Source organism: Nothoprocta perdicaria, unplaced genomic scaffold (genome assembly GCF_003342845.1).
Source record: "Nothoprocta perdicaria isolate Ctin4 unplaced genomic scaffold, notPer1 scaffold_294, whole genome shotgun sequence".
NCBI lineage: Eukaryota > Metazoa > Chordata > Aves > Tinamiformes > Tinamidae > Nothoprocta > Nothoprocta perdicaria.
In genome coordinates, this window is record NW_020455526.1 from 441919 (window position 1) to 456143 (window position 14225).

Consider the following 14225-nt stretch of genomic DNA (forward strand, 5'->3'; position numbering starts at 1 on the left):
GCAGTTATTTTCTTCTTCTATATGCAGTTATTTTCTTACTCTAATTGAGTTTCACAAGGACCTTCTTTTTTCTTTAAAGCCTTTTCTTTAAAGTCTTTTTTTTTCTTTAAAGCATGAGAAATATGTAAGCACAAAAATGTATTTGAGGGTGTGTCTGTACATAAATTTACAGATAAAATGTGATCACATTTAACATTTCTAGCTGTATATTAGGCTTATTTTTATCTTGCCGTTGCTATAATCAGTTATAATGTGTTCCGTTATTTCTTGCATGACCTGGGCTGTAATAGTCATGTTTGGGGAAGGAAGAGCGACTTGCCCCCATTTTGGGACGGGGGATTCCCGCGCACTGCAGCTCCCAGTGTGCAGCGTGCCGCGCGTAGGGCAGTAGGGAAGAAGACTACATTTCCCAGGATGCCGCGCGCCCTATGCCGGCCGCGGCGGCGGCCGCTAGGGCCCGCTGCCTGCTGGGAGTTGTGGTTCCCCCGGCGCCGCCCGACGTCGYCCTCTGCCCTTTGCCCCTGCGGCGGCTCCCCCTCCCCGCGCAGCCACGCCCTTCCTGTCGCAGCTCAAGATGGCGGCTGAGGTGGACTTTGGCGACCGCGAGCTATTCGAGCAGCTCGAGGAGGAGGACGCGCCACCGCCGCCCTCTCACATCCGCTTCGACGAGGAGGAGGAAGAGGAAGGAGCCGAGGGCGCGCTGGCGGAGCTGCGCGAGCGCCTGCGGGGCTGTGAAGAGACGGTGCGGCGGCTCCGGGCGGAGAATATCCTGACGGGAGCGACGGGGCCTGCAGGGAGGGAGCCGCGGGGCGGGGGGCGCCGCGCCGCCGGTTCCCTTCCGGGCTAGCCTGGGCCCCTACTCACCGAGGTCCTCTGCCCTGAGGGGCTGCGGCTCTTCCCGGCGAGGCTGCAGAGACAGGGCCCTGCGAAGGGCCTTGCTCAGAGCCAGGCTCGGCGGCGGGAGGCCTGTGGGAAGCCAGAGCGCTCAGCGGCGCCCGACGCCTCCCTCCGGCTTCTGCTTCCGTCGCTTAGGAGGAAGTTTTTCCCCTGAAGTTTGGCCAATGTTTGTTTTTGTCCCTGTTGGCCAAGGGGTCATTGGGCTTTCAAAGGTTGAGATAAATGCACAGTGATAGCTGCCCCACTTCTTGCCTTTAAAAATAAAATGTTATTAGTCTTGTGGTTCAGCCATAATATATGTAATGAAATACAGATTCATTTATTATAGCTAGTCCTTTTTTTTTGTATTTGCTTTTTATTGCATTTTTTTCATCAAAGAAGCATTTCTGAGTATTTGGTTGTGTGTGTGCGTGCGTTAATTGTGAAACTGAGAGGTGTAAATGTGCACATTTYGAAGAAAACAGTGTTCCTTAACAAGAACTTAACATCAAGAACTTAAAAGGAAGCTGAATATTCTGACTCGCCCTAGGTATGTTAATGCTGAATTAAAAGAATTTTGTCTGACCTATGTATATTTAAAATAGAACTCTCCTGGAAAATAGTAATTGCCTGAACTCGCAGCATKTTGCCGTATCCCCATGTAGAAAGATTTGTGTCTGAGCTGCTTCCCCTAAATAGAAGAAACTTAACAGAAATTGGCCAAACATTGGCCAAACTTTCCTSTTTATGCTCTTTGGAACAGAGCCTTTGGTTGCGACAAAATGCATAGGGATGATTTACAGTAAAGGTAGTACAGTGACTGTTGTGTGCATCTCTGTTCTTCTAGTGGAATTTCAGTGGACAGCTCTAAATGCGATGGGCCTCTGCTGCAGATTTTATTTATGAACAATGTCATTTCAAAGTAAGTACTTTSTCTTGCCAAGCAAAAGCAATTCTGACAGGAAGTCAGACTGATTTTTGCCACTGGTTGTTTGGATATGTTGTTATTTATGTGAAGTACGTGTATGATATTCAGTAACATGAATTTGTTAAACTTTCGTTCTGTGTATTTAATTCAGCAAAATCTAGTACCTTCAATTCTGTTTTAGTAGTCCGTTTTTCCTCAAATATACTTATAGTTATTAARCTGTCTGCAGATACAGTATGAGCAGTGTGAGTTCATCATTAGTTCAGATTCAGTCTTGTGTGTGTTTTTCCTTTAAGAACACATGAACTCATTTTCACAAAGTTTCGTAACCAAGAATGGACTGGTTGGACCAAAAGTTGTGAAATACTTTAAAATTCCAATAGCTAGAAGTAGCAGGAAGATTCCTTTGTATTAACATTTTTAAGCCTCCCCATCTGCCCCATCTGTCCTTTCACCTTTTTCTTAATCTAATACATAAGTCCTATTGCTTGGAATGTTTACATTTTTTCTTGAAAGATTATTCCATTTCACAATTCAGCTTGTGAATTATGAAATATTCATAGATCAGAGCACTAAGTTCAACATAATGAAAAAGTTTTCACACATAATTTACACGGATTTCCTAATTTCTGTACATTTCTTTACTCTATTACAGGCAATATCATCAAGAAATTGAAGATTTTGTTTTTAATTTAGTTCAGAAGTATGAAGAGCAACAGAGATCTGTACCAGAAAAAAGCCACTTCAATCTTAAGCCACAGGTACTTTAAAGCTGAAGTTGCGTTGTATCTTTGTAGGGGTGATACTGGAATACTAACAGTGCTAAATAACTGACTTACAACTTCATTGCACATCATTTAACTCTATCAAATAAAGGTTTTAAAATTATTTCTTCCAAAAATAGAGAAGAACCAGGACAATTAAGATGTCTTTGCTGCCCATGTAAATGCTTCTTTAAAATGGTTCCTATTGAATTCTGTGTAAAAGCAAATTGAATGAATTCAGCTAAAGCTAGTGCATGTTTGCTCTTGAAAAAGTAGAAGCCGTATTCCCTGTTCTGTGACTCTTATACTYGTCAATAATTTAGGAATTATGGAACTTTCCTTCTTGCAGTCTTTTTCATTATTTATTTGCACTTTTGCTTTTCATGTCAGCCCTCCAGTATTCTTTTGGAAGAGGATTTTAAAGCAGCAAGCTCAAATTCTGTTAAAAAAATGAAGGAAGCCTTCAGTGTAAGTTTTAACCATATGTTCTTCAATGGTAGGTCTAACTCTCTGTTCTATGTAGTCAGTATAGAGTGCTATTAAAGTGAGATCTCATTGTTAAATTTAATTTATGAATGCAAAAACAATCTAGTTCGGTATGTTTTGGCTAGTTCRTTAAAAAATACTGATTTACATAGAAGTGGGCATGTATCATTTGAAAATTTTTAGACTGGGTGAAAAAGTCTGGAAATGTATCAGGCATTGTAAATTTCTAAAAATGTTACCAGATAATCTGACCTAAATACTGACATGTTTCTGACAATTTTCTGACTTTTTTTCTACAGGTTGTAGGAAGTGTTCTGTATTTTACCAATTTTTGTCTTGATAAACTGGGACAGCCTATATTAAATGAAAATCCACAACTGACAGAAGGATGGGAAATACCTAAGTATCCTGTTTGCTAAAACAAGTTCTTTTTATCTGTTTATTGACTCCAGAGATTGCTAGTGTGTAGGGTAGAATTCAGATTCTATTCAATAAATTTATATTTTTATCTAAAACATAAAAAATATTATAGATTTAAAAAGATAAGGAATAATTAATATGACCTTTTTATTATTAGCTTACTGATTTTTAGAAAACATATGCTTTGGAATAGTAAATACTACATCCCTGTAAATTGATCTTTTGAATTTTGAAACTGTTTGGGTCAGTCTGTGACCCAGATTTGCCTTTATAAAATCTGATGCTTAAGAGAGAAAAATGACTTGGTAAACTGAAATGTGCTTTGAGGTGATTAAGCCAAATTTGGGAGCAAGGGGAAAATCTCTTAACAAAACTTAATTGCGGAGTGATCTTAATAGACATTTTCTGAACTTATTTTCAATTTTAATCTACAAAGTTGCCTCTAGAGGTGGGAGTGAGGGAAGTGTTGGAGAAAGGTGGTTTCTTTTTTTTTCTTTCTTTAAGGAAAAGAAATTGCTTAGTTTTCTCAGTAATCTTTTCTGCTCAATTTTCCAACATTCTTTCTGCCTCAGAATCAGAAACAATTTCATATTTCAGTTCCTCACTAACTAGCGATAGAGGTTAGTCTCTGGAGTTAAAAATAGTTAATGTCTGATGGAGATTTAAATCCATGAGCTGGCTAACCTGAGTTTTCTTGTGCCTGCCTTTGTCTGTGTATGCACTGTGCCATAATTATACATTTCAAAAGAGGTCTTTTTTAATGCATTAAGTAAACTCTGCACTTCAAATGGTATTTGTGCCCTAACTTAAAAATAAAGGAATTTGATGCCCTAAGAGCAGAGGAACTTTTTGGCAGGGCTAAACTTTCAGATCTATCATGTTATCTCTATAATTATTTTTCAGATGTCTTTATTGCACATTTCTTTAGGGAACTTTTAGCATAGAATAGCTTTTATTAGTGAATTAAATAAACTCAGGGACCATGGTTGAAGTACTGCACTCATTACGTCAGTTTGACCAGTGTGTGACAAATGCTTTTCTTTTGAAAATCAATGGTTAGATTCTGGATGCTGCTTCTGAATTCTTCGGAGCCTCCGAGCCGTTTTCTTGAGGCTTGGGACCCTCCTACCTCCTTGTAGTTTCCTAGCTGAGTGGGAAGAACAATGGACAAAGTATAGTCAAAAGGCAAAAGCAAATAATATGATGTGCCCTGGATTTATCTCCTTCAAGAAGTGAGTTATATTATGGAAATCCTGCCAGAAAATATTACTAAATTTTGAGATTTGTAACRCTCGTGAGGTGATAGGAAGTGTCTCACAGTTATAAATATGGCAAGTGGAAAAAAGGAGCAAAACTGCTTATTGGATAGAAACGGGGTAGAAGGGGACTACACAAACCTATCTTAGCACATAGTTTATAGTGGACTGTACTTCTCAGGTATAGACTTTATACTGAGGACGCATCTCTAACATAGTGGAGTCAATGTTCTACTAAAAGCACTACTAGTTTTTGTTGGTACTTTAAATGAGATGAAATTTTGCTTGATCCAGTAGCAGTTCCTTATTGAAATCTAAAGATATCAGCAAGTTTTCAGCCAGATTCTCTCCCTAGATGGACAAGAAATACAAGTAAAACCAAAAAGGTTTGTATTTTTCTTGAATATAAACTTTTGAGCTGAAAAGTTCAGATGTGCACTGTGATTATTCCCCAGTATAATCATTCAGAAATTAAATTACCTAAACCAGTGCTGAGCTGCAGTGAGGGGTTTTTTGTGGTCCCTTACGTTTCTTTAGAAAGGGCATCAAATCAGTGTTTCAGAAGCTGTTTCTGAAGTTGCTTATGCTCTGGTCTTCTGTTGGTTGTCTTCTTTTTAATGATTGCTTTGTCATCCATGCACTGGTATACTSTCATGGCACTGTGTGTTTTGTAGAACAACTCCTGACTAACTTATTTTCTAGAGTCTTAAGATAAATTTGGACTTAGGTTTATGTCTTTAATGAGGGGAAAAGTAAACAGAAATTCACAGTGATAGCTTGTGTTGTCTTAGGACTAGAAGTCATTGATTTTAGATGCAGTGGAAAACCACACAAACTTTTACTTGAAAATTCAAAGATAACGAGGCATGTTGAGTTAAATGTCTGTTTTGATTGAAATGACTACAGTTTGAAGTAAATCAGGTTTAACAGTTGTGCTCATGTTAATGAAATGATGATAAAATGTTTGAGTCACTGCAAAATATTTCTGATTGAGTTGCATGTAAATGTGAGGTAGATGATTACCTTTTATCTAATTGGATGTTAGTGCATTACAGACATACTAAGATGGAAGATTTTATCTGTACTCTGAAGTTAAAAGTATTGTTTAACATCTCTTTTCTACCTTTGAATATAGCATATACTTTATGATACAGATTTTATTTGCTTTGTCCCTTTTTTCTATCTAAGGAATTTTTCTATACATAATTAAAAGCAGAAGTCCTTCTGTGAATACTGTGCCCCATTATTTGATACAAGAAATTATATCAATTACACTCTTTAGTAATTTAGGAGTTGCAGAACTTTCCTTCTTACAGTCTTACAMCGCACCACTGGTGGCCTTTTCACCATTAGGACAAACAAGTGTAGGATCAAGCTGCCCAGAGAGCTTTTGCAGTCTCTATCCTCACATATTTTTAAGGCCCAACTGGATGAAACCTTGAGCAGCCTAATCTGTTGTCACAGCTGACCCTGCTTTGATTAGAAGATTGGATTAGAGACCTCTTGAGACCTGATCTGAATTATTCTGTAACTGTTATTATTCTTTCTCTTAAAGGGAGAGCTTCTATTCCATAGGATATAAAAGCTCCGTTTCTGTCTGGAAGTATTACTTTACTTCTATAATTAAAATATTCTTCTGTCCTTTCTTCTTCTCCACATGCAGTCACACATACTTTTATTTTTTACAGGTCTGTGGATGTTTTCTTTTCCCTGTTCTGCTATTCTACTTAAGACCAAGAAATAAAATTTTGCTCCTCTGTTTTCAAGATTTATGTTAAATAGTTAGTTTCAGAAAAACAAAAACAGCATGTGAAATCAGCAAGCAATGCTCAACATACTTTATTTTGAAGTTTAAGACTAAAAATCAAATTRATTGCATATGACATTGCGAAATGATTTTCAAACTTAATAATTTATTGGGTGTTTCTTAAACAGGCCAAAACCTCATTGTTTTAATTGTGGTTCTGAAGAACATCAAATGAAAGACTGTCCAAAGGTAAACTCTACATCAGAATTCAAAAGACTKCTCCTCTCCAAATATGTTTCAGTGCAGTTGCAACACTAAATAAGTAACAGTAAGATGCAGTGATCACCATGTACTAGTGACAATAATAGTTATTAGAATAATAGTTATGAATGTCTATTGATTAAAGTATGTTTCTCCGTACAACTTGTATGCATAACATACTAAATCCACATGTAAATGACTTTCATAGCGTATGGTTTGAATATACCCTTTGCTTATGTAGGAACATTTTTCAGTTTGAACAGTCTTTCTTTGTCTTTTAGAGATMTGCTAATTCAATTTGCAAATGCTTTAAAAAAAAAAAATCTGTTTAACTTTGATTACAACTGTAATTATACCTTGGATATGTGTTTAAAAGTTTGAAGAAGCCTGGGGTAAAGTATTCCATTTTTATATTGGGTGAAGGCTTGCATAATTTGTAAATTGCCTGAATTTAAGCTTTCCAACTGCATTATCTTTAAGCCACGAAATGCTGCTCGTATAAGTGAGAAGAGAAAGGAATATTTGGAAGCTTGTGGTGAAACGAGCAACCAGAATTACCAGCAGCGTTATCATGCAGAAGAAGTGGAAGAGAGATTTGGAAAATTTAAACCAGGAGTAATTAGGTATCTTGTTTTCCTTCCGTTAAATATGTACTGCTTTTCTGGAATAACTTTTCTACCTTTGGAATGTCAGATTTTGCTTTTCAGAGTTCTACAGATCAATCTGCTAATCCTAACTATGGGTATATTATGTKCAAATTTGTTTGCTGAAGAAAATTTTTGCTTTAATAAATTCCTCGGATGTTTTTCAAGCCTATATTATCATCCTAGCTTAATGGTCCGCTCTTTTCCAGTGCAGTTTTCTCTATTGTAGAGAGATGGATTTTATACCTGTTGCCACTGCAACTCTTTTGCACAGAGAGAAATACAAATACTTTAGACTCTTGCTAATTAAAGATGAGTGCAGAATTCTTAAAATTTTAGGTTTTGAGTCTTTCAAACTCACTTTGTGTTTAAATTGCATATATATATTTAAATCATCATATAGCTATGGGAGTCTAAGCAAATCATCAGTAAATTTAGGATATTTAAGCATTTTAAAATTACAGTTCTTCTTGGATATAGTGAATAAGTGCTTTTTCTGGCTTTAGTTATTTCTAGGATTGAYAGGATGAAGTTTCTAACAACCAACATCTTCTGTTGAGCTTCTAAAACTAAAATGTTTTTACTTGGTAGCTTAAAATTCAACAAAATATCCATGTCTTCCTTCCTAYGAAATTCAGTTATGGACTTACTGGAGTGCTCTTTTCTTAACTTAGTGGAGAACTTCAGGATGCACTTGGTGTCACAGATAAGAGTCTTCCTCCATTTATATATCGCATGCGTCAGCTGGGTTATCCTCCAGGTTGGCTCAAAGAGGCTGAAATGGAGCACTCGGGTCTTGCACTTTATGATGGCAGAGGTAAGGAATGTGCAGTGAAATGCACCTCTCACTGTGCTGACCCTTTATTGTATTCTGTTTAAAAGACGGTAACACCCCCAGTTTGTAAACTCTCCATCTTCACAGAAGAGAGAGAACGTTGTACATTTTTTATTTTTGTCTACAATCGTGTAAAAGTACTCCCTTTTATCTATCAAAAGCAAGTTGGGACAAAAGCAACTCCTATTTTTGCAGGTTTGCAGACTTGAAAAGGTTTTGTCCATATCATTTTGTTCTTTTATCAACAACTCAGAATGTGGAGTGATTAGGGGAGGAACTGCTAAGAATTTCAAATAATCTGACAAATTTCCTAATATTCCTTTTTATAATGAGTTTACAGCTTCTTTTCATTTTGGTTCATGAAAGAAACCGTAAAGGTTTCTAAARCTCAGTAACTTACTCCCATATAAGATTCCAAGATTGAAGTAGACAACATGAACAGCAATGAGCAACAAACKTATTTCTTGAAACCTTATTTGCTAGGGAATAGTTTTTGTTAAAGCTGTGGTTTTTTTCAGTAGCATTCTTAATTAGCATCTGTAATAATTATATTTTGTTATAGATGGCGGTGAAACAGAAGATGAAGGATCCCATCAACCCAAACGTGTCACATACGATGTGTCTAAGTTGATAAACTATCCAGGGTTTAATATATCCACTCCAAGTGGGATTCCAGATGTAAGTAACCATCCTCTGTTTTCCAAACAACATACAGAGTAATAGCCAAGTATAGTATTACATTCTGAGACTGACTTTTTTTCTTCAGATAAGGAATCTTTTATGACCTTTGCTGCCAAGTTCTGTCCTTAGAGAGGACAGTCACATTTTTCACTAAAAATTAACATACTGTTCAAAGTATGACTTCTCTGAAAGTTTAATTCAGAGAGAAGTCTGTATTTGTTTTATGAGTGTTGAAGACTGCTAACTACAAAAAGGTTACTGTGCCATTGCCTAAAAATGACTATTTTTGTTATTATTAGCCAGTCACAGTGCATTTCGTCAGTTGTTTTGGTTTGTATGTTGAAATGGAGCACTTTGGTTTTCCAAAAGTTCATATTTAGTTATCTACTTACTCCCATGGAATTAAAATTTTGATAAGAACTAGTCTGTCTTGCCTTGTTATCCCTTAGTGTTTCTCTTATGTTTTACTGTCATGTTTTTAGCCAAACATATGCAACATCAGCTTTTTTTTTCTTCTCTCTTTTTTGTACCTTCTCTGTAGGAATGGCAGATATTTGGTTCCATACCCATGCAGCCATCTCAACAGAAGGATGTTTTTGCAAACTACCTTTCTACTTTTCATGCGGTGAATATGTCTCAATGCTATGTACACACACACAGAAGTTGTCAATGAAGTCTTTTAGTTAGTACTGGCAACAGTGAACTTTTGTTTAGATCTGAATTTTTGTGGAAGGGAATTGACTTTACAATGGGCACTGTAAAACTGATGCTTTTACTAGTTTTACGGTAAATTCCCTTGACATGAAAGTGGCCTTTGCTAGTTAACTAGCAAAGGGGTCWGTATCTTGGCTTATCTCCTAACAGAAATGGGAGTTTCATGTTCAGAAGAAATTCCATTATTGCAAATCATGATTATGCAATATTTTCTCAATACCTGTTAAAATAGTGAGCTTTAAACTTCTGCAGACTAAAAGTCTGCTAAGTTCTAAACTTCCATAATAAATTTAAGGATTAATTGCCATAGGCATGATTAACAGTAATCTTCTTATACTGACTTGAGAAAACATGTGGTTACTGAGTCCTCTAGTATTCTTGGATCTTCTCTACTGTGACTAGCCTCGTTTTKTCAAATATTTCTAATTAAGGATGCAGGATGTATGTTCTATACTCAGTGTTTCTKTGTAGTGCTATAGGAAATTAAATGACAAATTCAAAACCTGCTGTGAAAGAAGCTGCAATACGTGTGTTGGTCACAAGATTTATGTGTCCAGGTGAAAACTAGATCTTAATCCCATGTTAGCCATGCAGAGAATATATTTCTTTGGTATTTAAACAAAATTGCAATTCTATTCAGTTGCACTAAATCTCTCAAATTTCAATGTCTAGTTTACAAACTGGGTCACCAAGTGATGGCTTAATTATGAAAATATTTTAAAGATATTTTTGTAGTAGAAAATGTTACCTATATGATTTAATTCTGATTTCTTTTGTCTTCSTGGGTAACTTCAGTCAAGTACAAAGCCAAGCAACAAAAGGGCTGCAACACAGTCAAGCCCACATCCTTCAAAGCGACCAAAAGCAGACAACTCGGAGGTACCAGCACCTGACATGGACCTAGATTCTGGTATAGTTATTCTACCTTTATAATATTCCAGTTATTCTGGAGTATGTTAGATATATTTGAGAGGYTTTTGTTTTGGTTTGTTTTTTTGAGTGATCATCGTCATTAAAATCCTAAAATAGTTTCAGTGGATGTTAAAACCTTCTAAAGGCTTACTCAATATCAGTTAAATACTGAGGCTGAGAAAAGTCTSCTAGTGATCATAGCGTTGCTACTCTTAATCTTGCCCTGCATGGATTTCAGATTGTAATACACRCCTTTCATCTTTTCTAGATTTGGAAGTGTCACAAAGGTCTCAAACTCGTAACAGCTTTCAGTTCCAGCCTCCGTTGCCACCTGGGCCTCCATCAAGTTCAGCTCCTCCTCCTTTACCAGAAGGGACACCTCCACTTACTCCACTACACTCTACACCACCGCAACCTCCAACCCCCACGCCCCCTCCTCTTCCTAGGAGTACTCCACCTTTGACTCCTTCCGGTGTTACTTCTCAGCCAAAAATAGTGGACTCAACCATGGATGAGGATACTCTGACTTTAGAAGAGCTGGAGGAACAGCAGCGATTAATTTGGGCAGCACTAGAGCAGGCAGAGAGCACAAACAGTGACTCCGATATTCCTGTTGATACACCTTTAACTGGAAACTCTGTTACATCATCACCATCCAGGAATGAAGTAGAACTTGTTGCAGAAGTAAGATCATCTGACAAGGTGGTTACAGTAGAAACTAAGCTTTCTGATACTGGTTCACAGGTACCAGAAAATGAACATCCTAAAACTAGTCCTAATCCAGGTGATAGTTCACTTATTTTAAAGGAAAATCCTGATAATGCAGATTCTGAAGGCATGCTGGATGACATCACCCCTGCTCCCAAAGTTGAGGTTAGCAATGGAGGAAATACAAGTGTTAGTCAGATGGTCACAAACACTGAATCATCTGCAAAGAACTCCGGTCCCATTCCTGACATGAGCAAGTTTGCTGCAGGAATAACACCATTTGAATTTGAAAATATGGCAGAATCAACGGGTGTTTATCTTCGCATACGAAGTGTTTTAAAAAACTCCCCTAGAAACCAGCTAAAGAAAAAGCCCTAATCTTAACTGGTCTTCCTTTGCTCCATTATGTGCAAATCTCTTTGCCCTTCTCTCTCCTCGTGCAGTTTTATGGAGTTAGATAATCTTCATCCTCCTGTGGCAAAGAGAAAATCTGGAAAAATACGGCTATGCCCCTGGTCTACCTTTGAACTGCAGCCATTGCAGGCCTTCCGTACTGACCAGGACCAATGCTACCAGAAAATATACAGGAATTTCCTATATCCTTCCACTAAGGAATAACAGGACTGTTGATTTATTAAGAACAATTTATCAATACACACAACTCAAAGAAATTGTAATTCGGTGTTCATTACTTTATATTGTCCTTGAGTTTCAGGTGAAATGCTGATTTTTTTTAATCTGTTCTTTGTACAATAACCTATACTTTATATGTTTTGCTAATTATCCTGTAGGTAAGTTTAATATATTAAGAATGTTTTTTAAAAAAGAGTAAACGTAAAGATTTCCCACATCTAAATTCTGGCAGTTGGATGGAAGCAATCAGGGACTACCAGCATTATCTTCACCATTTCAAATATTTTTATAAATTATTTATGTGGGTCAGTTTTAAGTACCACTATATCTTTTGTAACATCCTCCTTCATGTAAACTTGCTGTACATATCTGTTCATTTTTGTGTACAGAGGTTTAATAAATAAGGTTTTATAAGAACTTTCTTTTTAATTGGAGTTCTGAATCAACAAGGTGTTGATTTTTGGAAAATAGCTGCTGAAGATTCTAGAAAAAATAGCTGATTAAAATGAGGATGAGTAGAGTTTAATATTTTAGAAAAGGTCACAACTTGCAGTTTAAGTTTTTATAATTAAGAAATTATTAGAATTATTCTACCTACTTAAATAGAAAGCTGCTGTATCTTTCAGTTTTCATAAACTGAAGAATGCCATCTTCTCAAATCACAAACTTGAAAGTGTTAAAATTCTGCTAATTGTTTAACTTTTTTTTGTTCTCTCAGTTCTCTCCATGAAGGACCTACTTGTGGAATGACTGTACATTATTTGCAATGCCAGCAGAGGGAGTATTCTTAACAGCATTTATTGGTGCCACTAATGCATGTTTGTCCTCTGTAAGGACAGGGAAAAAAAGGTATTTCTAGACAAGTGAGATATGCAGTGAAGCATTGTCAGGTACCTAAGGAAATACTTGGGAGGGAGATGTTCAAGAGACTGAGCTTATTTAGAAACCACAGCTTTGTAGATACTTTAATGTGTGAAATCGGTCTACTTTGCTTTTGAACAGTTTTTTCTTTGTTATTGTAGTTAAAGCACTTATATTTGTTGTTCTGAAGTTTTTGGGAGGGATCAAAATACTCCTTTTATATATGAACTGCTTTTTAAAGAAAAACGTTTGTTTGCAACATGTATCAGTGTATCACTTCAGTTTATGTGGTTCTAAAGTAGAGATCAGGGTAGTGTTCATTGTAGGTGCTAAAACAAACACTTTTTTTGCTTAATCCATCTTGGGATAAAATCATGACATTTATTTATTTCTTTTTCTTTTTTTTTTTTTTTTTTTCTTTTTTTTTTAACACGGATGGTAGTGAAGTAGTAAGTAGCTTCCAGTTTTCTACCTGTGTGACAAGAGGAGAACTCCACTAGGTAGTACATAAAGATCTTAGGCTTTCTCCATGCTTCTTCCCCTCAAGAAGTTAAAAGTGGTAATTGCAGTTTAGGTAACCCATTATGTGCTATTTGCTGCCTCATTCACGTGGATGATAATGTGAGGCAAGACACAAAGTAACAATTTAAAGTGTACACACCTTTTGGGTGTGTTGAGGTGATCATGTTTTAAACATGAAGTTCTTTCTCCACACCCAAGATCTTTTTTTATAACTCTTACGAAATGCTGCTTCTTTAGTAGTACATACTGACTAAATATTACAGGCCTACTTACATACTTAGGCTTTGCTTACATCCCAAGATTAGGGCTGTTTTTATATATGCCTAGTACCCTCTAGCGCTATACTTAGCTCTGTATATTCCCAAGAAATTCATAGTAAATGACTTCCACTTAACTGATAAGAACAGATAAAGCTTYGAACTCTCTACAGGTTCTCAGACTCATTGCTAACACAGCAATTATTTTTATTCCTTCCAAAATTTATTTTAAATGTATTAGAATAAAGTTGAAGTCATTTAAGCAACCCAGGTTTTAATCTGGTGCTAAATTCTAGTTTGAGTATGTTTCTTTAACTTTATAAAACTTTTTACTTTAAGTTCAGCAACATTGCTCTGGATATTCAGTTGTTGCCCACAAGCGACTCTAGATGTGGACTTTTTTTTTTTGGGGGGGGGGGGGGGGGGGGGGGGGGGGGGAAGGTACTGGTGTCAGAAGCAAATGTTATTATTGGGGCTCAGGGAGGGGACAGAGTGTTTAAGCATGGCTCTTAAATTCATTGGAATTTTTGGCCAGAACAGTTGTTCAAACTAGGAAATGTTTTTGTTCTCCATCTGTAATTTGATGCAATTGGTTGCCTGCAGCCCATGCTGTCATACCTGCATAACACCCTCAAATTAAAACTCGTACAATTTGGATAGTTCGGTTTTGGTTTAATTTGGTTGCAAAATTGCACTGTTAGCAGATAGTCTGGGTCTTAC

The 14225-nt window shown here is 36.8% G+C and overlaps 1 protein-coding gene across 1 annotated transcript; it reads left to right on the top strand.

The window, feature by feature from the left end:
* The first annotated feature begins 571 nt into the window (after positions 1-571).
* ZCCHC8 (zinc finger CCHC-type containing 8) lies at positions 572-12244 on the top strand. Its single transcript, XM_026041800.1, has 14 exons — positions 572-764; positions 1384-1426; positions 1724-1798; positions 2460-2565; positions 2959-3036; positions 3354-3457; positions 5051-5116; positions 6666-6726; positions 7219-7361; positions 8057-8199; positions 8780-8895; positions 9440-9523; positions 10408-10522; positions 10793-12244. The coding sequence occupies exons 1-14, from the start codon at positions 575-577 to the stop codon at positions 11608-11610; spliced, it is 2142 nt and encodes a 713-aa protein (XP_025897585.1). The 5' UTR covers positions 572-574; the 3' UTR covers positions 11611-12244.
* The last annotated feature ends 1981 nt before the right edge of the window (positions 12245-14225 follow it).

Bases quoted from the DNA above. Each gene is read 5' to 3' on its own strand.
- ZCCHC8 (XM_026041800.1), top strand. From the start codon at position 575: ATGGCGGCTGAGGTGGACTTTGGCGACCGCGAGCTATTCGAGCAGCTC. The intron at 3,458-5,050 runs GTATCCTGTTTG...TGAAATCTAAAG, and splicing joins GAAGGATGGGAAATACCTAA to ATATCAGCAAGTTTTCAGCC. The intron at 6,727-7,218 runs GTAAACTCTACA...ATTATCTTTAAG, and splicing joins AAATGAAAGACTGTCCAAAG to CCACGAAATGCTGCTCGTAT.